The sequence below is a fragment of the Humulus lupulus genome, chromosome 9 (assembly GCF_963169125.1).
Source record: "Humulus lupulus chromosome 9, drHumLupu1.1, whole genome shotgun sequence".
Taxonomy (NCBI): domain Eukaryota; kingdom Viridiplantae; phylum Streptophyta; class Magnoliopsida; order Rosales; family Cannabaceae; genus Humulus; species Humulus lupulus.
Genome location: NC_084801.1, coordinates 37,807,834 through 37,834,051, shown reverse-complemented (window position 1 = coordinate 37,834,051; position 26,218 = coordinate 37,807,834). Strand labels below are relative to the sequence as shown.

The following is a 26,218-nucleotide window of genomic DNA, read 5'->3' as shown; positions in this document are numbered from 1 at the left end:
CACTAGAGTTTTTCCCTCTGTTCAATTGACTATTTATTTATTTATATATTTATTTTGGTCCTAAAATGTGATTGATCTGAATGGTTGTTGATACATAGAACTGACTGAAACATTATAATAAAATTAACTATAAAACAGTGCAGTAAAGGTTTCAACCGTCTAAATTATATGTTTAAGAATAAAAAAATTCAATAAATGTTCTTGAGTAGCCATCTTGGTTCTTGCATAAAAGCACAAACAAGAGAGGGACTACATAGAGGTTAAACAAAGATTAGAAACATACACGTTCAATGGTTGCCCGCTCCTCAGGAGTTACAGTCATAGCCTGTGGCATGGCTGAAGCCATCAGGCTTAGAATGTTCCTGATTGTATAATAAAAATGAAAAATTAGCATGTGTCAAGTAGATAACAAAAACTGATAAATAATAAAAAAAAAACTGCATTCATCTCGTCCTTCTCCTCCCTCGATAGGTTCATTTATCAGGCGCAAAAAGTCAGCCTGAGGCTCTTGTATGAGATGCACAAGATGTGGATTTTGTTTCCCTAGCTCTTAAAGCATAGGCTACAAAACAATAAGTGTAGCATGAGTACTATTTAGTGTCCGTCTGCCACCAAAATGACTAAGCTATCAACAGGCATTTTGTTTCTTTATGAGAAGCCTATTCTGCTGAATTTGAGGGTTTGCTTGCACCATAGCTCGCAATGCTTGGAACTACAATGAAAGTTAGAGAAAAAAAATTCAACCATGACTATAGCAATAAAAAAGAGTAAAGCTCCATATGGATCAAAGAAAAAAGGAAAGGAAAAAAAAATCAAGTACCTGTTGACTGTTTTGAAGAAAATCCAAATTGCCAGCACCAGCATTTACACCCACATTTGGTAGGCCCTGTTTCAAGAATAGTAATATATTTTATTAATTAGCTGATCATAAAATACAATTCAAACTTCAAAGGAGCATCTATCTGAGGGAAGAATTCAAAAGTTAAGAGGTAGAACAATAGCTACCTGTGAGAAGAGATCCAGTGGATTTGCATTAGGGACAACAGCAGGTGCATCAGCAGGTTAGATGCTTGCACTGGAGGAATGATTGCTGGGGAGTTTGTTGCTGCCTGAGCAGGAACTTGGGCGACTGGTGGAACATCTGCCTGTTCAGGAATTCCCTGATGCATAACATCTATGTCAACTTCACAGTGTCATCAACAAAGAATGTCTCTTACAACAAACCTTTGGAGAATATTAACCTTTCAAAAATATTATTTTTCATGTAATAAAAACCACATATAGAAGAAAAATAGTACACGGTTTGAGTAAACTCGTACAAAATGTAAATGTGGAATTTTTTCCTTGTGAATTCTATTCACGAGTGAAGCTCTATGCTACGAGACATCCTGAAAGGGCATCACATGATGGTGAGGGAGTTGGGGTAAGAGAGTCACCCTCACTAGGCGAGGGACTTCGGCCACTTGCCCATCCAAACTTCACCCTCGCTATGCGAGGGTCCCCAGCTGGCCATCCGCGTGCGCCCCATTCCAGCAGGCATCAAGCCTCGTCTACACTCGGGAGAAGAAGGTCAGCCTCGCTACACGAGGCACCCTCGTTATGCGAGGGTGAGGCTTCGTGGTGGCATCCATGCCCCTAGCCTTGCGACGCTGCACCCAGGGGAAGGCAAGGCAGCCTCGCTATGCGAGGGTGCTGCCTTGTTATGACGCCCGTGTCCTGAGCCATGCCTACGCCTAAGGAAAAAGGGCCAACCTCGCTACGCGAGGTACCCTCGCTATGCGAGGGTGTGGCCTTGCCACGGCGTCCATACTACGAGTCTCGTGTCCATGTGACCCGCATAAGCCGGCCCTGGCCCCTGGCGCCTTGACTTCTCAGGACATGCATGGGTTGAAGCCTCCTTGGCATAGGCACGAGATCACTTGGGAGAACCTTGCTTATATGCCAAACGAACATGGAGCATTGAACGGGAATTGATGAGGGCAACCGAGTACGGAACACGTGCGCTGACACGGGGTGTACGGTTGTGGAGAGAACAGAGGCACGACCCTATGATCTGCGTCTCAGGAGTAGTGGCAGTACGGACCTGTACGAAGAGTAGTGGTACCACTTGGACACCCCCGACCATACGCCAGAGCCGAAAGTACTTTGTCCTGGGCCACGACTCTGACACCATCAGGGTAGACACCACTACGCCCTGGGCCACTACTTTATCAGAGTACCTATGTACGTCCCAGTGGTCTGGGACTTGTTTGTATCCTGGGCTAATAGAGCCTCCCCTATAAATAGGCTCCAACCCCTCAGGCTAAGGGGTTGAAAAACTGAATGTAGAAATGAGACTTATGAAATATATGCTTCTGGTTCTCATGCTTGCCCGAGTTTTCTCCTGTTGTTTAGAGTTCTTTCTATCTAATTCATAGCTTCTTATAGTATAGAGATTGAAGTTTTCTAACCATCAATCGTTGACGAGTTCTTACCGTCAACAGTTTGGCGCCGTCTGTGGGAACGTAAGCACCAAGCTACTGTTCTTCCATTACTTCCGGCAAGGAGAAATGCCAAGACGTTCGAAGCGAATTAGGGAGCCTCAAGAGGTGGAGGTCCACCTTACCGGAGTCCAGCTGAAGGCCTCCATGAAGGATCCACCTCCACCCCGGGACGTAGAGCCCCCAAGGGACCCTGAGGTTCACGAGAATGACAAGGAGGCCTCGTCACCGGCCATCCCACACGGTGAAAGTCCTCCAAGGACAACTGCTGCACAACCCGGGAATGCCAACGAGTTCCCTCCTCCCAAACCACCACAAGTACCGGACTCCGGCCGGCAAGACCCGGGCCCCTCGACGCGTAGACACGATAAGCAACCCCGGGTCCATTCCGTGAGCTCGAGTTCCAAATCTCGTTTCTATGAAGAGGAGATTCGTGAACTGCACCGTAAAAACAAAGACTAGAGACTACCCTAGAGAACATGCAGGAGGTGCTGAATGGCTTGTTGCAAGGTAAGTCGAACATGACCCTGCCCAGGAGGAAAGAGAAGGGTCGGGAAACCACTGTCCCAGCAGACGACGGGAGGACCAGACACTCCATCAGCAACACCCCTAGGGAGAAGCCGCAGGAGCATCCCGGACCATCGAGGCCACCTCAGGGGCCAAGGCAAGGGATCAATGTTGGCTCTCACAACGACATCGAGGTCACCTCAAAGAGGACGCCCTTAGATCTACGAGGAGAGCTCAACAAAGGAGGGGCAGACAAGAGAACTACACCTCCTACTGTCCCCCGAGACGATAAAGGAAAGGAAGATGTCAACCCCTCCATGTTGAGAGACTCCCTGAAGGAGAGGAGGCAAGGCCTCGATACAGAGACTAGGAGCCTGCAGAGCAAGATTGTCATCGTACCCGGAGGACAAACCATCGAGGATGAGTTCGATCATGAATCGCCATTCACTAAAGAGGTCCAAGTCATCCGACTCCCAGCCAACTTCAAGGAGCCAAATCTGACCCCATATGAGGGGAGCACAGACCCCAAGTACCATCTGGACGCATTCAATGATTTGATGAAGTTAAGAGGGATCAGCAGCGGGGCTAGATGCCACTGTTTCGTGCTCACCTTGAAAGGACTTGTGTATAAGTGGTTCAGAAAACTTCGCCCAGGATCCATCAGGTCTTGGCAGCAGTTTTCGGATGAGTTTCTCCAACAGCATCACGCCATGCGTGATTATACAATGCCAGGAACCAACCTCGCCAATGTAAAACAAGGAGAAAATGAGAGTCTGAAGGGTTACATCCACAGGTTTAGCATGGAGGTAGCCAAAGTGGGGAGCTTGACCCACAGGGAATTAAAAATGGCCATCACAGCCGGAGTGCTTCCGGGAAGCAAGTTGTGGGATAATATGCTCAAGGGGGAAGTCACAGATCTAGATGACTTCTACGAGAGAGCGCAGAAGTATATTCGTGTAGAGGATGGTCACGCGAACTTAAAGGCGGGAATGGGCGAGTCCCCTGCACAGCCCCCAACCAATGAAGGGTCAAATGGCGCGGAACACCTGAGGAAATACTACTCGTAAGACTTCCACTCCCAACACAGGCAGTAGCTGTGTTTAGTTTGTCGCAGGATAGGCTATCTCAGTAGACGAGAATGAAAGAGGTTACCTACATAACCCCCAAGTAAATCGAGCATCAACCGAACTGCCTGCTGAATTAAATCTCACCAAGCACTTGGGGGGTAGGACAGGAGGCATGAGAAAAAAAAAAAAATCTCTCTTATATTCAAAAGGATTAGCTACCCTTATGAATATCAAAGGAACGGTCTAAAAGGATGACCTCTAACTAAAGGCCGACACCCCAAGAGGTGAGGCCGTAAGGAGGGAATCGCTCAATAAGTCTAGATCGGCCATTAAGCCGGCTAGCCAAAAAGGGTCTTACAAGTGACCCTTGGAAAAAATAGTACTATGTATAAGGACGAGAAGGACGCTTCTCGCAAAAAAATAACAAGCGCGCGCAATGAATATAAAAGGACCCCAACAGCCCAACGGGTTAATGTGTCCTTACAAGTATAATCAAGGTGCACCGGAAAGATTATCGCCATCAGATCAAAGAAAAATATGTGATCCACGAACAACAGCAATAAGAGGGATCTACTAGAGCACCTCAAGAGCTTTGGAGGAGGATAGAACCCTTGAACTCGTGAAAATAAGTTGGAGAGCATGCCACTAGGCTACGCAGATCTTGGTGTGGACAAGTGGCTTCGAAACTTGGGTTCTGCGATTGAGGATGATTAGTCCTTACGCAACCTTAGGAACTTACGTGGAGCCCCCAAGTATTAGGTGGCTATTGTGTTTCTTCAAACACTAAGAAGAAACACAACTCCAAGCCACACTTCGGGCTTCTTCGAGCGACGTTGGAAAAATTTCCAAGGCTAAGTCCCCCAAGGCTGGCCGTGCGTGTCATGCAAGAAAAATAGAGAGAGTCTACAAACACACTTAAAAGTGTACTTATAGACTCGGGGGGAAGTGTAAATGTGGAATTTTTTCCTTGTGAATTCTATTCACGAGTGAAGCTCTATGCTACGAGACATCCTGAAAGGGCATCACATGACGGTGAGGGAGTTGGGGGTAAGAGAGTCACCCTCACTAGGCGAGGGACTTCGGCCACTTGCCCATCCAAACTTCACCCTCGCTATGCGAGGGTCCCCAGCTGGCCATCCGCGTGCGCCCCATTCCAGCAGGCATCAAGCCTCGTCTACACTCGGGAGAAGAAGGTCAGCCTCGCTACACGAGGCACCCTCGTTATGCGAGGGTGAGGCTTCGTGGTGGCATCCATGCCCCTAGCCTTGCGACGCTGCACCCGGGGGAAGGCAAGGCAGCCTCGCTATGCGAGGGTGCTGCCTTGTTATGACGCCCGTTTCCTGAGCCATGCCTACGCCTGAGGAAAAAGGGCCAACCTCGCTACGCGAGGTACCCTCGCTATGCGAGGGTGTGGCCTTGCCACGGCGTCCATACTACGAGTCTCGTGTCCATGTGACCCGCATAAGCCGGCCCTGGCCCCTGGCGCCTTGACTTCTCAGGACATGCATGGGTTGAAGCCTCCTTGGCATAGGCACGAGATCACTTGGGAGAACCTTGCTTATATGCCAAACGAACATGGAGCATTGAACGGGAATTGATGAGGACAACCGAGTACGGAACACGTGCGCTGACACGGGGTGTACGGTTGTGGAGAGAACAGAGGCACGACCCTATGATCTGCGTCTGAGGAGTAGTGGTAGTACGGACCTGTACGAAGAGTAGTGGTACCACTTGGACACCCCCGACCATACGCCAGAGCCGACAGTACTTTGTCCTGGGCCACGACTCTGACACCATCAGGGTAGACACCACTATGCCCTGGGCCACTACTTTATCAGAGTACCTATGTACGTCCCAGTGGTCTGGGACTTGTTTGTATCCTGGGCCAATAGAGCCTCCCCTATAAATAGGCTCCAACCCCTCAGGCTAAGGGGTTGAAAAACTGAATGTAGAAATGAGACTTATGAAATATATGCTTCTGGTTCTCATGCTTGCCCGAGTTTTCTCCTGTTGTTTAGAGTTTTTTCTATCTAATTCATAGCTTCTTATAGTATAGAGATTGAAGTTTTCTAACCATCAATCGTTGACGAATTCTTACCGTCAACACAAAATAATAAATTTAAATTGATATAATAATGTAATTATAATAAAGCAGTTCCATAGATATTGGAGTACAGAGGAACCTGAACACTAGTATATATATATATGTATGTGTGTGTGTTGTATTCAATCATGGAAGAGTGTAGAGATTTAGGAAATAGGTAAAAGTTTGTAGAGTAACCACGTACACCTAATATCAGACCTATCAAGAAAGAAAAAAAAGACCATGGATTCCTCACCTCTTGAACTAATCCTTGAGCTTTCATCAAATTTCCAAGATTATTGTGTGCATCAACCTGTAACATTAAGAAGAAATGTTATGTTCTATTCAAAGATTTTGTTAAATCATTGAATTTCCAAGTGTCAAGAGTCAGAAAGAAATTCTACCAAATGTGGATTCAGTGCAAGAGCCTGGCGACAACATTGAGCTGCCTCATTAAACTGCCCTTTACGCATATATGCACTTGCTAAATTTGACCATGCATCAGCAAAATTTGGTCGGAGCTGCAAAATAAAACAATCAGTGTAATATGGAAAAAAGAATTCAAAGAAAGAATATATATTTTTGCTCTTGATGATCATGCCCCCACGAAAAAAAAAATTTGGCTCCGCCACTGGGTGTAAGATTCCTAGTACTAGGAGTGATATTAGCTAATATAACAACCAAAACCTTCCCATCAAATTGACTCTACCCAATACTTCAAAACAACCTAGTTGGAGTGTTTTCTCTAGCCAGGTTGGTTAAGTTTCACTGGAATTTATCAACACTAAAGTAATAATTTAAGCATGCATCAACTTACATCAGCTAAAGAATTGATTATTAACACTTTTAATTAACATAAACACCCCCACCAGTGGAAAGAATATATCAGGAGTTAACTAATAACTGTAAGCCAAAAACATAAAATATAATTTGAACTCAAAAAGTATATATTGCAAACACATCACAAAAAAAACCCCACTTATGGACTAGATTGATGGCTATAACAAACCTCGATAGCAATTAAACAGTAGCGGATTGCAACATCAATGTTGCCCTTCTCCTGCAGCAGAAACATAATAACTGTCTATTAGATGCTTGCAGGCTAAATACTTGATAGTGGAACCATAAAAGATACTAAAGATTACCTTCCAAGCATTTGCCATGTTTCCATAACACGCAGCAAAGTGAGGATCAATTTGAATAGCTTCTTCATTTTTTGCAATGCACGTATCAAAATCATGTAGCTAAAACAGAATAAAATAAAATTTAAGAATCAGGTGCAAGTAAATTCACTTACAAGCCAGAAACACTGAAGAGCGTACATATATTGAAAAAATACATGAATGCTAATAAGCTTCATTGAGAACCTGAAATGTAAAATATGGCAAGATAAAACTACTTTCTTGGCTCCACCCTACAAAGACAGAAAAGTTCAATGTTGTCAACTTACCCCATCCAAGCATCTTATCTTCCACCTTCTTATGTTTCTTTTTCTTCTTGTTGTCAACTTTCTTGGAAATAAATGTATTCCCTGTGTTAAGAAAAAAATGAGATTACATTGATGACTCACTGTAAGCCCCATAAGGACAACAAAACTAGTCATTTAAAGACATCTTAAGCAACAAAGTTCCTTTCTAAAACACTATGTTTGGTGTACAATGATGCATTATCATCGAATATAAAAGATGGAAAATGAAGAATCTTCAAAGATTAACGAAAGAACTAGTCCTTGGTCCCAAAAATCTATCAGCAACTATAAATTCCATCAGAAAATAAAGCCAAGCAAAATCTGATAGTTACACAATGCACCCATCAGAAACTGATCACAAATTTTAAAGTTAAAGCAAAATAAATAAATAAATAAAAAATAAGGTGAAACCAAATGATCCTTCACTGAATACCATGGAGTAATAATGACTCCTTTTCTTTTCAATAAAAAGAAAAGCATGCAAGTGTAAAACTGTGTTTTTTTTTTAAATAAAGTAAAAAAATAAGCAGCTGAATTCAACTGGGTCAGAAACTCTGAATTTGGTAGATTAATTAGAGACCAAAATAAAACAAAACTCAACAACTAATATATTTTTTTAAAAAAAAACAAGATATGGAATCATGCATTACCTCTCAAGAATAAGGCAAAAGACATAACATTTATGGGCTAACCAGTTTAACAATGAACTAAACTACTCATGAAAATCTATATATTAAAAATAGCAGAGCAACGAGACCACAGCAGGGTAAAACTAATGAAATAATATTTAATCAATTAAAAATAGAATCTAAAGTCATTCTTCCAAGAACTAGCAATCAAAATAATATATCAATACTAACAGTATCATTTTAAAGCCAACTAATATTTTTTGGATAAAACTAATAAGTAACTAAATGAAATAATAGAACAAAAATAAAAAATCAAGTAAAAGAATAAATAAAACAAAGTGGTATGTTACAAAGAGTGCCAAAGTACATACCTGATTAGTAGTTGAAGCAAAGACAACAAAAACATGACTTGCAGTATCTATATATAGCTCCTTTCCAAGACACAAAATACTCAGTACAATATTTTGATTCAATCTGCAATCATTTTTCAATATAAGAAATTAAAAGTAATTCAGATATAGAAACCATAGTTTATGCATGAATGTATATCTTTAATTGGGACATTGTTACAGACAATAAAAAAAAATGCAGAAACAAAGACATGACTTAATAACTTATAGTTTAGATCATAATGCACAGACCATAACATGACTCAATCTCTCTGCTTCTTGTCATTGTTCTTTTCTCAAAAAACCATAACCTTCCAATCATCAGTCTGAAAAAAGAAAAGTGATATACTCTCTAGAAGAACAAAAATAACTTTAAAGCAAGGTAAAAAAATGGAGCTGAAATGAAATGACTAAAAATCAATCAAAAGAAAACAGAGTTATACACAGTTACCCATGTATATTATATATACTAGAAACCTAAGAACTGGGCAACATGGTAGTGCTTTAATATTAACTAAAAGAGAGAAGTATTAATTGGTAAATTATTTAAAAATAATAATAACAAAATATCTAAATAACAGCAAATTAAATTTAATTACTTTCTGTGTAAGTTAATCGTCTAGAATATAGATAGATATAGATGATTAGCACATACTCACATACTATCACTTCGATAAAGCATTCTATACTTTCAAGGCAGCATATAAGATTCTCACTCAAAAATAGGGGACCATGCTGTAAAATGTAAGATGGCCTCTAAGCTCTTGATGTAATTAATTCTAAACCACATATGACCTACGATTCCAATGGCTCAGAACCATTATTTCTGATACAGAAGTTTGTGCCTAAAGCTAGTCTAGATGGCTTCTGTTGCCAGCCTAAAGTAATAATAATAATTGTAAGATATACTTTATAAATTTAACCTAAAAGCATCTTCCCTTAGGTACATTTTGAAGGGGCTCCCAATGACCATGATATAAAAAGAGTACCAAAAAATAAAATTGAAAATCAAAGATGCACAAGTTTATCCACCATCCAGTAATAAATAATCTTGATATATTACTCTTATCACAAACAAAAGTCAACTCATCTAATCCCACTATGAAGCTAATTCCATTAGCAAGCAAATACAAGAGTGTGTAAAAAACATTCACAACAAGTGAGCTGGAGTATGTTATCATTTATTTATTAAATTTATTTCAAATCAACACTTATAAAGCAGAATAGTTTAAACAAAAATAAAAACATAACAAGTAAAAAATTTGCCACATTTTACTCACAAGTTTATATAGTGATAACCCTCAGAAATTATATCTAAAATCTTTATTTTGTAAGAAAATAACCATCATGCAATGAACCAACCATTGAATGGGAGAGCTAAATCCAACCAAAATATTGGAAATACTAAAGAAGTTACCTTCCCTTCTTCACTTGGTCAGATACAGCTCTATAAGCATACTTCCACCAAGAATGAGGATCAAATTTCACGAAAACATGTGGACGAAAATGCGCATATTTTAAGCGTTGATTAAAGGCAGAAAAGTGATCAGCTAGTTTTAACATATCCTTGTATCCATCCTGCAACAACAAGATACTAAAAATTTTCATGGCCAATCAAAACATGCCTCCAAGTATCCAATCATAGTTGAATTATGAAATTAAACCTTTGATAAACAGAGAATGACATAATCCAAATTCACTGTTGCATTCTGCAAAGGTTGATCACTCTTAGCCAATTCATTTTCCCTTAACTTTGTATACTTTGCATTTCCTGTAATTGGTTCCAGAATATAAATGTGCAGTTTGACAATTCTATCAGGAGGTTTGCCTTCTTCAGTGCCATATTCAAAAACCTGAAGCAAATAAATGATCAAAGTTTCATAGTTTGAACATGCCCTCAACATATGTAACTGAAAGAATAAACTAAATATTGGTTCTACCTGGACCCACTCAGAAGGAAGCAAATCCTCCCATGGCTTGTCAATATGCCATGGGATTATATCAGAATCCAGATAAAGTGCAAGTCGGTCAAGTTCAACAAACTGTAAAAATTAAAAAAAATCTTATTATAAACAAGACTGTAATAAGGATTAAATTAGTTATAATCATATTATAATTTACTGGCTATGTAACAAATTGCTACTTGTTATCATGTCAGAACTTTGGTGTACCGTGTATTGTGGGTGAAACTTCAAATATATGCAGGATTGCAACATACTTTAAATTTAAAATATGATAAATGAATACACATCTCGGCCAAGCATTCAATAAATTTTTCTTCCCCTTAAAAAAGAAACAAAGATCTTTTATAACAAGAAAATGAAAATTACAATTGAAGGCTTTTATTTAGTAGTTTTGTCAAAAAGTTGCAAGTGTGTGTTTCCTCGCTAACTCGCAACTGTGCATTTCAAATTATATATATGAGACCTTCTTAAAGAGAATAAAACATAAACTTGATTGCATTCATATCAATCGACACCCTATAAGGAACAAAATTAGGAACCTTTTGTATACGATCTAGTGAACCACCAGTAATAAAAGTCTCATTCCGATTGTCATCAACTGTCATAGCTAAGAGTTTTTCCAAGGTCACACCTGCTGCAAATGGGTGACCAGGATTGCTAGAGAATAGGAAATTAAAATTCAGACAAAAAATAGGAATGCAAAGATTCCAAAATATAAAATTTAACTTGCTATTACACACCTTTCACTGTTCTCGTATCTGATATAAATATTTGAAATTGAGAGTTTCAAATTTCCAACTATAGTGTTGAGAAGGGAACCCAACCATGATTGATTCTTCAATTAAAAATATATACATATTAATACAGTTATAATCATAATTGACAACCAAATATATGTATAAACATATGTATGGTTCAAAAAGATTAAAAGGTAAATCCTAAAAAAGAATAACATCACAGCATTTGAATACTACAACCAAAACTTGATACAATATGTGTTATCAAAGATTCAAAAATAGCACATAAGACGCTTAAGAACAAAATATAAAGTTCATATACACGTACAAACACATAATAATATGGGCATCACATAATATTTCCTTATACATAAAAAAATTATTACCTATCAATTATGTTAGTCACCCTTTGCTTTGTAAAGATTCAAGTCAAGTAAATATATCAGATGTATGGATGCTAAGGCATGCCATTGTCTGTATCAGCAGTCAGCACAAATAGTTTCCATGAACCATCTAGTCAAATATTCACCCTATTATAATTTAAGTTACACTGATAAAAGAATTGTGTAATCTTACCACTTCAGACTTTAATTGTTGAGCCTTCTCTACCAGCTTCATTTCCATTTCCTATTTCCAGACATAACAATTATTCAGAGGATCATTCAAAGGTATATCGGTAGGCACATCATTACTGTCTTACCCGCACTCGGCTTTTCTTAGCTTCTTGAATGGCATCTTCAGTGGACCCTTGAACATGCGTTGCAGGTTCAACTAACAAAAAAATACGATCCAGATGAACTACAACTGGGTCCTGACCAAGCCTACTCCAAGGTACCTTAATTTGGGAATATCACAAAAAACATCATTAGTTAAATGTAAACAGCATCCAGAATCACAAAAGATGTCATTCAAATTGCTTCCAGCAAGAAAATTATATAGGTGATCTCTCAATTTTGTGAAATTTCTAATATTTTTATTCTTCACTACAAAGAAACTAATTTTATCTTATTTTTTTTATTTCTTTTTAAAAGAAACGTAACAAATATATGCAAAAGAGGGGGGGGGGGGGGGGGAGGGTGGGAATAGATACAAAAGAGGGACCTAGAAAATAAATAAACATTCATAGCAAAAAGAATAAAATATCTTATAAAAAATCAGAGAAAGAAGAAAGTGATGAACTCACAGAGAAGACGAAAGGAAATGAAACGCAGAGAGAAAAGAATTTGTGGAAAAATCAGATTGTATTTGATAATAATATGCCTCTGACTACAACTTTAAGGTCTATTTATACATTTTATTCAAGACTAGCTAATGACTAATAACAACTAAGGAACAATTAAAGTTAAATACAACTAGTAGCTAATAACTAAATTACAGACTAATTAACTAATTGACTAATTGATTACATCAGAAAGGATGAATACTTTATAGATTGGAAAAGAATAAGTTATATACAAGAGGAAAAGGTATCATCATACATGAAAACATAATTATAGCCACAAATCTAAATCTTCTTTCAAACCCCGCTTAAAAAATCACAATGCTATTGAAATTCTTATAGCATAAAGTAAGTTTCCATAAACTAAGATCAGTAGCCCGAACAACCACACCAGTTTCCCAACCATTATTGTTGAAACTCACAAATTTACGCTTAATGATGTTGTGTCACAAAGAATATGGCTCAGTCAGGAATCTCTACAACCATTTTCAAAACAAGAGACTTATTCTTCTAAAAAATTTCGAATTGTGTGGATTATTTGGCTGAAAGAAGAATAAAAAAAATAAAAAAAACTGGGTGTGGCTTCTCTAAGGGAAAAGGTTCAAATTTTAGCATCTTTTTGGGCTTATGTGACAAAGTAATTCATGGATTTCCCTCTTTCTTTGATCATTCTTGAATGGAAAATTGTGTGATTTCGCTAGTTTCTTTTTGGTTTTGCTCTTATTAATGCTAGATGTTTTCTTTATGTCTACTTTATGGAGATAACTTATCATCTTTTTGTAATACCTTTTTCCAATTAATAAAGGTTTTGTTTCCTATCAAAAAAACAAAAATCATCTAAAAAATTTCAAAATACTTAGCTTTTTGTCTTTAAATACATATATAACATCAATACATACATCATCGAACTTCATTCATCCTGCGACAGACTAAAGCAAGTTATAATTTATATATATATATAAAACACCATAAAGAACTTGTAGAATATAAGAGATTGTTAGAAATGTCACAAGAAAATATATAAAGTCAAGTTTCTTAATCATTAATCCCCAAAGCCAATTCAAATAAATCCGCAAACATCTTTACTAAACAAAAATTATAGAAACGCACATACCTTAAGTTTCACAGAGCCAAGAAATCCAGCCTTATTCTTCACAGGCAATTTCAATGCATTAAGTGCCTCTGGTTTCAACTGCATATTAGTTAGCTCCACATCTCCTGCAATATAGATTTAGGAGTAAACCATCAACCAGAAACAAAGCATTTACACTTTACTCTCACTACTAAGTTAACTACAATCCAATCAACCGTAAAATCTGATAAGTGTAGAATTTGAAGCAATAAGACAAAATGAAACCAAAAACTAAATCCATCAACTTATTAAATTTTCCAAAATTCCAATGTCAATAAACTCATTCACTCCCTCTCTTTGAATTAATCACAGAAAATTCATCCGTTCTGAAGACATTTCAATAATTATTTAAAAAACTCCAATTACACAACCAAAACAAAAAAAATTGATTTCAAAGTCTAAAATCCAGGAAAATAAGAGTAATTATAAGAAAACGAACCTTGCCAAACACTGATCTTGAGCGCTTCCTTGTTGAGTCCCCTGACGTAGTTGCCAAGGTACCTTTGCAAGAGGTAAGCCACCTGATCCTCCAACATCCTTCTTTCTTCAAAGGATCACCAAATCATTCCCCCTCAATTCATCCCAAAAATTCCGATTTCAATTTGAGAGAGAAAAGAAAGAAGAAGAAGAAAACGGGATATTTTTCATAGATTTTAGGCCACGTCTATTATTCAGTTCCAGAAGACGCTACTAGTTAACTCCTTTCTTTCTTTCCCTTTTTCTGTGGACAACCTCAGATATTTCCAATGAGGGAATGTGAGGTAGAGAGTCATTCCCCACAAACAAACACATCAAAACAAAATCATCAATTAGGCGCTCCAAATCTCCTTTAACATCTGGGATACCCATAGCATATGCTAAATACTCCCTAAGGATCCAAATATGGAGAAACTGTATAGAAGATGGAAATATATATTAGAAATAATACGAAATTCTTATGGCCAAAACACACAAATCTAAGCATGTAAACCCAAATATGAAGTATCAGATTACAAGAATGCTTTAGACTAACACTAGAAGTTTCAAAGTGGTAATCAAATTATCTAAAAAAATTAAGATGTGAAATTTGGGAGTATCAAATCAGAAATATTGGCAGGGGGCAGAAAATTTACCTGAAATCTCTGGTTCAAGATATGGTCATTTAGATTCTCTTTTGAAAAGCCCTTCATGTTTTTCCCATTCCTCTCCAAGTCCCTGCTTTAAAAAAGTTTAAAGCAAATAGATAATGATTTTTAGCTTGCCCATATTCAAACTTTGAGCACATTATATAACTGGCACTGGGTTTTTGAAGGTTACTGGTGCAAACAAGACTCCTCTGAATAGCTTTCCATTAACAGTCGCAGTCATTAAATAACCCAAGTCGAATGCTCCATCAATTTTCCCTCGGACCTCCGCACCAATCTATGGACAAAGGGAGTATATCAGAAGCAGAACTACTCTAGAAGAATAAGTTAGAAGTAGACACAAGAAAATATATAACATAGCTATGAGAGCGCAATAACACTAAATGCCTAGTGAAATTTACCGGGCTCTGATTTGACCCTACATCCAAGAGCTTCTGTTCTATAGTTGAGAAGTGCGTGTTATTTCTACCCATGTGACCATTTGTCTGGGATTGACATTCCCTCAAAAGGTGATCTATTGGAGTCCTTTGGACAGCGTTAATCAACTCTTTCTGTCTACTTGAAGCATTACGAGATTTACCATTGCTTGGAGTCTCATTTAGTTGCTTGAACAAATGAAATCCTTGAGAACCAGTAACTGAATCAGCAGCTCTTTGAGTCGTGGTCTGTTCTTGATCAGAGAGTGATGGAGAGGAACTATGAGAAAGAGAAAGAGAAAGAGAGTGCTCCTCTTGATCTGATTCGACATCCCATACTTTTGCAGGTCACTCTCATCGATCGCAACTTGGGGAAGAAAGAGCCTGCAATTCCAGTGGAGAGAGTGCTCCTCTGCCGTGGCGTGCTCCAACAGCTCGTGCGATGGAGAGGGTAGAAAGAACGATGAGACTCTGGGAGATAGAGAGAGCGAGAGAAAGAACGCTGGGAGAAAGAGAGAGCTGAGAGAAAGAACACATCATTAGGGATTGGGTTTTGAGATAATAGGGCTAGGCTGAAACTGTGGGTTTCCCTCCATTTTAACATTACTCAGCAATTTTTTTTTGTTTCCCTCCCTTTTTAGTTTACCTCCTTTTAAGTTTACCGCTTTACCTAGTATAATACTTTTCCAATTAGCTTATAGCTATGTGTTATAGGAAATGGTATTTGGTGTAGTGCTTGTTTCTTTGATGCCTAGGAAAATATCCCTAATCCAATTGTGAAGGCATATCCTGTCGTGCTTTTCATATTGTCCAGAGATCATGCCCAGTCATTGTCTGTGTAGCCAATTAGTTTTGAGTCATGGGTGACTCCATACCATATTCCATAGTTCTTTGTTCTTTGGGAAATATCTAAGAACTCTCTTGGTTGTTCCGTAGTGAACTTTACTTGGATTGTCAATGAATCTTGATAGGAAACTGACTGCATACATAATGTCTGGTCTTCTACCTGTCAGATAGAGTAAGCTGCCAATTAAACTTTGAAACATTGATTCATCTACTTTTGGTGAGCCATCCTCTTTCTTGAGTGCTTTGTTGTTGTCTAGTGGAGTTGATAGTGTCTTACATCCCTCCATTTTGAACTTCTTCAATAGTGTCTCTGTATACTTCTTTTGTAAAATGAAGATCCCGTCTTCTTTTTGAGTTATTTCAACCCCGAGAAAGTATTGCATTAAGCCCAAATCAATCATCTCGAAACTTTTCATCATGTCTTCTTTAAATTTCTTGACCATTTTCTCATTATTGCTTGGTAAATGAGATCATCATCATATGACAATAAGTGTGTCATTCGCTCCTTGAGTTTTGACGTAGAGTGTTGGCTCACTTTTGCTCCATCTGAATCCTTGTTTGGTGAAGTAGTTGTCGATCCTGATCTACCAGGCTCTTGGAGCTTGCTTTAGGCCATATAAAGCCTTTTTAACTTGAGAACTTTATCTTCTTGTCCTTGCAGCACAAACCCTTGAGGTTGCTCCACATAGATTTCTTCTTCGAGATAGTCACTGAGAAATACTGACTTCAACTCTAGTTGGAAAATATTCCATTTCATCTGTGTAGCTAGAGCAATCAAAGCCCTGATTGTGTTGAGGCGTGCAACCGGAGCAAATGTTTCATTGTAGTCAACTCCATGTTGTTGTGAGTATCCCTTGGCAACTAACCTTGCTTTATGTTTTTGAATTGAGCCATCTGAATTAAGTTTTATCTTGTAATCCTATTTGACTTCTATAGTGTCTTTGTCTTGTGGATGATCTACAAGCTCCCAAGTCTCATTCTTCTCGATCATCTTTATCTTTTCTTCCATTTCTTTTCTCCATACTTCTTGCTTTTAAGCAGCTTCAAAGCTTTCACTCTAAATCAGCATTAAGTTGCAAGTCTCGTAGATATCTGCTAAGGGTCTCATTCGCCTTGGTGGTGATTCTGGAGGAGATTTCATGTCTTGTACTGGTTCTTGCGTAGTTGGTTGAGTTAAAGACCTAATTTGATCATGGTCTTTGTTAATTTCTTGTTTTGGTGATAGAGGAATGTTGATAGTCTTCCTTTCTATTTCTTTTGTCTCCCAATTTTATGCAGCATCTTTGTCGAATATTACGTCTCGGCTAATTATGAGTTTCTTCGTTCCTAAGCTATAGACTCGATAACCTTTTGATTGAGTGCTATAGTCTAAGAAAATTCCTTTCTCATTCTTCTCATCTAGCTTGCCTCTTTTCTCTTTTGGAATATGTGAGTAGAATAAGCAGTCGAATACTTTCAGATGCTTTGCTAATGGCTTTCGTCCACTCCAAGCTTCAATAGGTGTCTTATCTTACACAACTTTGGTTGGACATTTGTTGAGCAAGTAGACTATAGTGCTTACTGCCTCTGCCCAAAATCTTTTTGGAAGAGCATTCTCCATGAGCATAGCTCTTGCTATCTCGATAACAGCTCTGTGTTTTCTCTCAGACACACCATTTTTTTCTGGTGCATATCCAACTGTGAGTTGATGCTCCATGCCTTCATCTTCGCAGAGCTTATTGAACTCATTAGAAGTGTATTCTTTGCCTCTGTCACTTCTTATTGTCTTGATATTGCGACCACTTTTCTTTTCGACACAGGTTTGAATTTATTGAAAATATCGAAAACTTTGTCATTCAAGTAAGGTCGTCAATAAAGAGAATGAAGTACCTATTTTTATCATTTGACAGAGTACGCATAGGCCCGCAAAATTTGTGGATTAACTCTAATGGTGCTTTGGCTCTCCTAGCTTTATCGGATGGAAAAGGTTGTTGTACGCCATAAATATCCACGGGTCATTAGCGAGCTGGGAAAGGGCATAATGCTCTTTAGCTCAAGGTAGCCAAAGGTTTAGTGAGATTACTAAGGCATCGAGTCAGCAGTGTGGACACCACGGGCTGAGACTATATCAAGCTCGGGATATGAGCTGGAGATGACACCTCCGACCTTTTATAGAGTCAACCACGCAATGTAAACGTGCATATATCAGACATCACAATCACGTGTCTACTCCATTCCTAAATTCTCGGACACGCAGCATAAACATGCGTGTTCAGGCACCCCACGACTGGGTTGGGCCATGCGGCCCATTATCCCCCTTACCTATTGATTAGACCACACTTCATTGTCAGGTTTTAGGAATTAACAGAAGTGAGATGATGGGTAAGAAGGTCACGGGATGACCTCCTTTGCCAACACCCAGGTGCCCTCTCCCTATAAATATGGAGACCCTGGAGTTGCAAAGGGTTGGCTTCTAATTTGTAAAGAAATACCCTGTAAAGAATATCATAGATAAATCGATAATATTTCCTGGTGGACTAGAAGGATTTTAACCTTTGAACCACCTAAAAAAGTATTCGAGTTATAATTTTTCTTTGAGATCATTCATCTATTACGGTTCATCATTTAGCACTAATCCCTCTCCTTATTCATATAATTATCTGTTGCCAAAGAACCGCGTCAACAGTTTGGTGCTTTCATTGAGAGCTTTTAGATTGGTGCTATCGCAAATACTCAACCATGGTAGTTACTCGCTCAAGACATGGTAACGAGGCGGACCAACGTGACGGGCAGGAGGCCCACCATGCTGCCATGTCCGATGACCAGAACCTTGAGGTTCAGCAGCGACCGGTGAAGCAGCCAATGGGCCAAGATGACACTGGAAGTTCGGCTCCCCGGCCGCCCAATCCGAACCCAGATTTCTACACGGCGGTAGAAATGGAAAATGCACAGTTGAGGAGTCAGCTGGAAAAAGCTAACCAGCTGATTCAAGAGGTTTTGGTCCGACTACCCCCTCTTAACACTGATGCTAACATCAGAAAGAGGCATGGCGAGACTCATAAGTCTTGCTGGGGTAACCGGTCCAGGCCCAGTCGGTCGGTCAGACCCCCAGCTTCAAATTCTACTCCCACGTAGCATCGGCGGGAAACCACATTTGAGGTACTTCCTAGGGCCGAGAAGCAATTCAGCCGATCGGTCTAGACCTCAACTCCTAGCTCACATCCGCCCTCGAGTGCACCCAGGAGGGCTCGAGGAAGCTCGCGATAGAGATCCGGGGAGGGCTCGTGACGACAGCCCACCCCGGCCAGCCGTCCTGTACCCTGCTCAGACCGCTGAGCACAGGACGCACAGGATGGTAGAGCGGAGCGGCCGCGACCTGGCTTAATCCGCCCTGACAGGACTAGGATCGCGTCCCCGGTCAGACATCCTCCTTCACTAATAAGGTACCCGTCTCCTCCCCGTCCAATCCAAGACATTTTGGCTCACGGGAGCAGCAGGAGAAACCCTTCTTCCATCGGACCTTCCCATCGCAGTCGGGCGCCTAGGGAAGTCCCGGATCCTCACCCCCAGCGGCAAGCTCCGAGCTTTTTGAATGGAAGTTACTGGACCGGGAGTCGTCGAAGTGACATCTCCGGCAGAGACCTGTGCCATCATTTGAGCTCGGCGCAAAGCCCTTAGGCCGTCCCGAGGGGCAACCTCCGAAAGAGGAGACCCAGTTGGAAATGGCAGTCATGCTTGCCAGGGGGAAGGCCTGTCTGAAGTACGTGACAGCGGGAATGTCCCATATAACCTATCTCAAGATAGGAGGGACAATAACCCGCCTAACGCGTACCATGGAACCAGAGCTGTTGAACAGCCCCGGAACAACCAAGGTAGTCATGACCAAACCCTTGAGCGTCTAGCCCAGATGGAGGAGCTGATGAGGAGGCTCTTGTCAGAAAAAGAAAAGGATGAGTATGACTCGGGGGACGAACTCGAGCTCTTCTCCCCCAGCATATCAGCCACGGCATATCCACCTGGTTTCCATATGCCTCACTTGTCCAAGTTCAATGGAGACGGGGACCCGTCAGATCATCTGGGTAAGTTCAACACCCTGATGATTGCCCACAACATCGGTCCCGAGCTGAGATGTTTGATATTTCCTTCCACCTTGACTGGGCCGGCCAGGCAATGGTTCAAGCAGAGTAAAAAGCAATCCATCAGCTCGTGGAAAACCTTCTCTGCTGACTTCAAGAGAGCATTCCGAGCTTCTCAAGCTGCCCGCGTCAAAGCCGACACCCTGGCAAATGTAAGGCAGCAGCCCAAAGAACCTTTGAAAGCTTACCTGAGCAGATTCGCAAACGTCGCTACTCGAGGCAGAGCAGCAGATGATAGCTCCAAGATCATGGCCTTAAGGACTGGTATCCTCATCGGAGGCGGACTCTGGGAGGAGATACAGAGGAAGGGTGTCAGCATCGTGAACGAATTCCTAAATAGGGCCCAAGGAAGGATAAACCTGGAGGAGGCGCGAGCATCAGCTGCAGGGACCAGCCAGGCCCATGAACAGCCCGTTGGAGTGGGAACGAATGTCGTGACAGCGACACAAACCATTACACAGAATAACCAATTTGGTGGAGGCAAGAGAAAAGGGAGCAGCGAGGTCGCCCAGCACGGCCCAAAGAAGAACAAGTCCGTGGAAAAGATTAAGCCAGTCTACGTGACTTGCACCGAGCTCACACACACTAGGGAGAACATTTTCCTAGCAAACTCTGCTCGCCTCCGCTGGAAGAAGCCGGAACCGTTGAAGCACCAGAAGTGGAAGAGAGACCCCTCCAAGTTTTGTCGGTTTCACAACGACATTGGCCACAACACTGATGATTGTAGGCACCCAAAGGATGAGATCGAGCCTCTCATTAGAGCCGGGCCGTTGGCTCAGTATGCGCGGAATAGAGTTCCCGCCGGCCAACCAGCTCCGGAAGTCCTGATAAGTCAGCCGGGGTCTCAGGTAGATCAAGACGTCCCCCCTCCTATGATAGGGGGAGAGATCTCCACGATCTCCGGAGGCCCCCATCTAGCCGGCACGAGCAGAGGGGCCCAGAAGAGATATGTCAATGAATTGAAAGCTCATAACGGAGTGGAGTTCGTTCCAGAGCAACATCTACCCAAACAGCAACGATTGGAGAGGCAACCAATCATATTCACCGAGGAAGATGCCAGTCACGTCCAGTTCCCTTATAACGACCCTCTGGTCATAGCCGCTCAGCTTGCTAACTGGAGAGTTAGGAGAATACTGGTCGATAATGGGAGCTCGGTGAATCTGCTGTTCTGGTCTTTGCTGGAAAAGATGGGATTATCCGTCACCGAGTTGAAAGCCACCTCCATGATGCTATACGAATTCTCTGGAGAAGGATCGGCGGCAATAGGAACAATCGAGCTGGTGATCACCCTGGGAGAGGGACCCTGGATTGTCTCGAAACTCCTCGAGTTTTAGGTCATCGATTGTCCCACCGCATACAATGCTATTTTGGGCCGACCTACATTGATAGCGTTTGAAGCCATAACCTCCATCCGCCACCTCGCGCTAAAATTCCCTTCTTCCTCGGGGATATGCACGGTCTGAGGGGATCAGCTCACTGCCAAGGAATGCTATAGCATTTCTATGAAGGGAAAGTCAAAACCCGGGCAGTTAACAATGACCATCCAGGGCGGGAATGAGGAATCTCAAGAACTTGTGCCTAGTCCTGAGATTGAAAAACCTAAGAGTGCCAAAGGGGAGAATATCATCTTAAATAATGAAATTGACCCCATAATAGGCGAGGATAGATCCGAGCTCCAGGCCATCGAAGAGCTCGAGGAAGTAGGCATCGATCCACAAGATCCCTCGAAGGTGGTAAAGCTTGGGAAAAATCTATGTAGCAAAAGGAAGGCAGAGATGATTAAGTTTCTGCAGGAAAATATAGATGTGTTCGCATGGTCCCATGAAGACATGGTAGGGATCAGTCCGAGTGTCATCATGCACACCCTCCACTTGGATAAAAGCGTCCCTGCAAAATCCCAGAAACAAAGGCGTCTAGGAACAACCCGAGCTGAGGCCCTAGAAGAGGAAGTAGCCCGTCTCTTAAAGTACGGCTTTATCCGTGAGGCGAAGTTCCCGATCTGGGTCGCGAATCCTGTGTTGGTCCCGAAGCCCAACGAGAAGTGGCGGACCTGCATCGACTTCTCCGATCTAAACAAAGCCTGCCCCAAAGACTGCTTCCCCTTGCCAAGGATCGATCAATTGGTAGACGCCACGGCGAGGCACGAGCTCATGTCTTTTATGGATGCGTATTCGGGCTATAATCAGATCGCCATGAATCCAGCAGACCAGGAACACACTAGCTTCATGACCCCAACTAATGTTTACTGTTACAAGGTCATGCCCTTCGGGCTGAAGAACGCTGGAGCTACATACCAAAGGTTGGTGAATAGGATGTTTACCAACCAGATCAGGAAGAATATGGAGGTGTATGTTGACGACATGCTGGTCAAGTCAAAAACTGCCAATAACCACGCTTCCGACCTGGAGGAATGCTTTAAGATATTGAGAGAATACGGTATGAGGCTTAACCCCCAAAAGTGCACTTTCGGGGTCGCGTCAGGAAAATTCCTGGGTTTCATTGTTAATACCAGGGGAATCGAAGCAAACCTCGATAAGATCAGGTCGCTACTCAAGATGCCATCACCCCGGTCGCGAAAGGACGTTCAAAGTCTGACAGGAAGGGTGGCGGCCCTTAATCGGTTTATTTCTAAATCTACCGACAAGTGTCTGCCATTCTACAACCTGCTCCGGGGGAATAAGAAATTCGAGTGGACCGAGGAATGCAAACGTGCCTTCCTTGACCTAAAAGAACATTTAGCCGAGCCGCCCGTATTATCCAAGCCAACGGCAGGAGAACCTCTTTTCCTTTACCTAGCTATCACGGAAGAAGCAGCTAGCGCCGTATTAGTCCGAGAAGAAGACCGATCTCAAAAGCCAGTCTATTACATCAGCAAGAGGCTTCTCGGAGCTGAGTCCCAGTATTCGTTGATGGAGAAGATGGATTTCTATCTCATTACGACCTCCCGAAAACTCAGGTCGTATTTCCAGTCCCACTCAATACACGTCATAACCGATCAACCTTTAAGGTAGGTTTTGCAAAAACCTGAAGCATCGGGATGTATGTTGAAGTGGGCTATCGAACTCAACCAATTTGAGATATTGTACGTACCGCAAACTGCAATAAAAAGTCAGGCCCTGGCTGATTTTGTGGCAGAGTGCACATGATTCCAAGAAGATCATGTAGATGAGTCAGTCTAGGCCTCCTTAGCCCAGGCCTCCTAGAAGGTCTTCATAGATGGCTCGTCTAACGAGAGCGGCTCTGGGGCTGGAATCATATTGATATCCCCATACGGACATCGATTCCACTCGGCGTTGCGATTTGGATTCAAAGCGTCCAACAACGAGGCTGAATACGAAGCTTTGCTGGCTGAGCTAAGGGTCGCCCAGGAGCTAAAGGCCAGCTCCGTCCAATGTTACAGCGAGTCCCAACTCGTGCTAAACCAAGTGTTAGGATAATACCAAGTACGGGGAACAAAGATGGCTGCTTACCTGGGCAAGGTGAAGAGTGAGCTATCTGCATTGGAGCATGGCTCAATCGAGAAGATACCTCGGGAGCAGAATTCCAACACGGACGCTGTCGCGAAGCTCACCACCTCCAGGGAGGCGAAAAATTTGGGGCTGGTGCCGGTGGAGTTCTTGGAAAAACCAAGCATAGAGGAAGTCAGGGCGGAGGTCGAGATGATCGATGCAAAACCGACCTGGATGACCCCCATCCTCGAATATCTCACAGCAAGAAAGTTACCTGAAGAGCGAAATGATGCAAGGCGAGTACTTTACCACGCTCCAAGGTATACGGTGATAGATGGGACATTATATTGGTGTGGACACTCTCTACCTCTCCTACGCTGTGTTCTGCCAAGCGAAGCGAAAACCATTTTGCAGGAAGTGCACGAGGGTTTTTGCGTAGATCACACTGGGGGGCAAAATCTGGCCCTGAAGATATTAAGGCAAGGATATTACTGGCCCACTCTGTCAAAGGACTCGATCTCCTACGTCAAAAAATGTGACAAGTGCCAGTGATTTGCAACAGTTACCCGAGCTCCCCCGGTCGAGCTGAAGATGATCTTGTCCCCATGGCCATTCGCGATCTGGGGGATTGACTTGGTTGGTGCCCTCCCTACTGGAAAGGGAGGAGTTCGTTACGCGGTGGTGGCTATCGACTACTTCACCAAGTGGGCAGAAGTAGAGCCCCTGGCAACGATCACTTCAAAAAGAGTCCTCGATTTCATGGTCAAGAGTATTATCTGCCGATTCGGGCTGCCAAAGAAGATCGTGTCAGATAATGGAATGCAGTTCGATAGCAACCTCTTCACCGAATTCTGTGAAAGGCACGGCATTGTTATAAGCTTCTCCTCCGTGGCCTATTCCCAGGCTAATGGGCAGGTCGAGGCTGTCAATAAGACGCTAAAGGCAAGCCTTAAGAAAAGACTGGACGAAGCCAAGGGAGTCTGGCTAGAACAGCTCCCCCAGGTACTGTGGGCATACCGAACCTCGCATCGTACACCGATGGGTCATACTCCTTTCTCCCTGGCTTTCGGGAGTGAGGCAGTCCTTCCTGTCGAAGTAAAGGTAGCCTCGTAAAGAGTCTAGGCATTTGACCAAGACCGCAATGACGAATTTCTCTACGCTTCCCTCAACCTGATTGATGAAAAATGAGAAGATTCGCAGCTACAGCTCACGCATTATCAACAAAAGATCACTCGTTATTTCAACTCAAAGGTCAAGAAACGCACCTTCAGCGTTGGCGACCTGGTACTCAGGAGGGTCTTCCTAGCCAGTAAAGATCCCAAGGATGGAGTGTTGGGACCAAACTGGGAAGGGCCCTATCAAATAACTGAGGTCATAAAAGAAGGAACCTACAAGCTAGTTCGGCTTAATGGAACGCTATCCATTTGAAGAAATATTATCAATGATATCTTTGTAAGGCTTAATCAGAAAAGCCATCTGTTGTTTATTAAGTAATGAGAATTAAATATTTTTACATTATTGTATATATTTGTGGATGTAACGTCAAGTAACCACGAAAGACCCTTTCCTAAGTACTTGGGGGGCATATGTCCTGGATATAACCAGGTCATCCTAAAAACTTAAAAGTTAGTCCAAATTGGTTTATCGATGTTTTTCTTAAAAAGCACGAGATATCGATAAAGGATTAACGCGAACTAAGTTGTATCCTGGATATAACCACGTCGTCTTAAAAACTTAGAAGTTAGTCCAAATTGGTTGATCGATGTTTTTCTTAAAAAGCACAAGATATTGATAAAGGATTAACACGAACTAAGTTTTCAAATTAATGTCCTGGATACAACCAGGTCCTAAAACTTAGAAGTTATTTCAAAATTGGTTGATCGATGTTTTTCTTAAAAAGCACGAGATATCAATAAAGGATTAACACGAACTAGGTTTTCAAATTAATGTCTTGGATACAACCAGGTCCTAAAACTTAAAAGTTATTTCAAATTGGTTGATCGATGTTTTTCTTAAAAGCACGAGATATTGATTAAGGATTAACACGAACTAAGTTTTCAATTAAATGCCTTGGATACAACCAGGACTTAAGTCTTAGAAGTTGGTTCAAGTTGATTAACATATTTTTTTTCCTAGAAAGCATGAGATGTCAATCTCTACACCAACAGAAACTAAGTTCTCACCAAGTGCAATTGAAGAAAAATAATAGTAAGGTCAAGCCAAAAATATATAAAAAGATTAAATAAATCTAAGGAAATCAAGTGTCTCGAGGATAAAAAACCTCATAATATAAAGTTACAAATAAAAATAAAAAAGGAAGGAGGAAAAATCCTAAGCCCCGCCAGGCTGCTCCGATGAAGTCACCCCCTCAGCAACCTGCTCGATTGCGGTGGAAGCCTCTCCGGTCTCGGAGGGCGCCTCTTGTTGAAGGCGAGCTTTGAACTTCTCCAAGAAGGACTCCCACACATCCGGCCCCAGGAAGGAGAGTCACCATCCAGGTTGAATACCCAGCAATGGTACAATGTGGCCTCCATGGAGGAGCTGGAGGATGCCCTCTTCGCCACTAGGGCAAACTTGGCTTCTTCAAGTTCCA

The 26,218-nt window shown here is 41.7% G+C and overlaps 2 protein-coding genes and 1 long non-coding RNA gene across 3 annotated transcripts; all 3 read right to left on the bottom strand.

Moving 5' to 3' along the window:
* Positions 1–628: 628 nt before the first annotated feature.
* LOC133799624 (ubiquitin receptor RAD23c-like) lies at positions 629–3,523 on the bottom strand. The gene is made up of 4 exons (XM_062237622.1): positions 3,349–3,523; positions 1,077–1,183; positions 821–886; positions 629–712 (listed from the first exon to the last, which is right to left on the bottom strand). Exons 1-4 carry the CDS (start codon positions 3,521–3,523, stop codon positions 629–631), a joined length of 432 nt encoding a protein of 143 aa, XP_062093606.1.
* Positions 3,524–6,552: 3,029 nt separating this feature from the next.
* LOC133801823 (uncharacterized) lies at positions 6,553–7,633 on the bottom strand. The gene is made up of 3 exons (XR_009877001.1): positions 7,283–7,633; positions 7,147–7,197; positions 6,553–6,658 (listed from the first exon to the last, which is right to left on the bottom strand). It is a non-coding gene; the product is annotated as an uncharacterized LOC133801823 (long non-coding RNA).
* A 2,737-nt stretch (positions 7,634–10,370) lies between these two features.
* Positions 10,371–14,424, bottom strand: LOC133799623 (uncharacterized). Its single transcript, XM_062237621.1, has 8 exons — positions 14,115–14,424; positions 13,658–13,761; positions 12,025–12,159; positions 11,901–11,951; positions 11,328–11,422; positions 11,127–11,244; positions 10,574–10,665; positions 10,371–10,476 (listed from the first exon to the last, which is right to left on the bottom strand). The coding sequence occupies exons 1-8, from the start codon at positions 14,209–14,211 to the stop codon at positions 10,371–10,373; spliced, it is 798 nt and encodes a 265-aa protein (XP_062093605.1). The 5' UTR covers positions 14,212–14,424.
* Between the last annotated feature and the right edge of the window lie 11,794 nt (positions 14,425–26,218).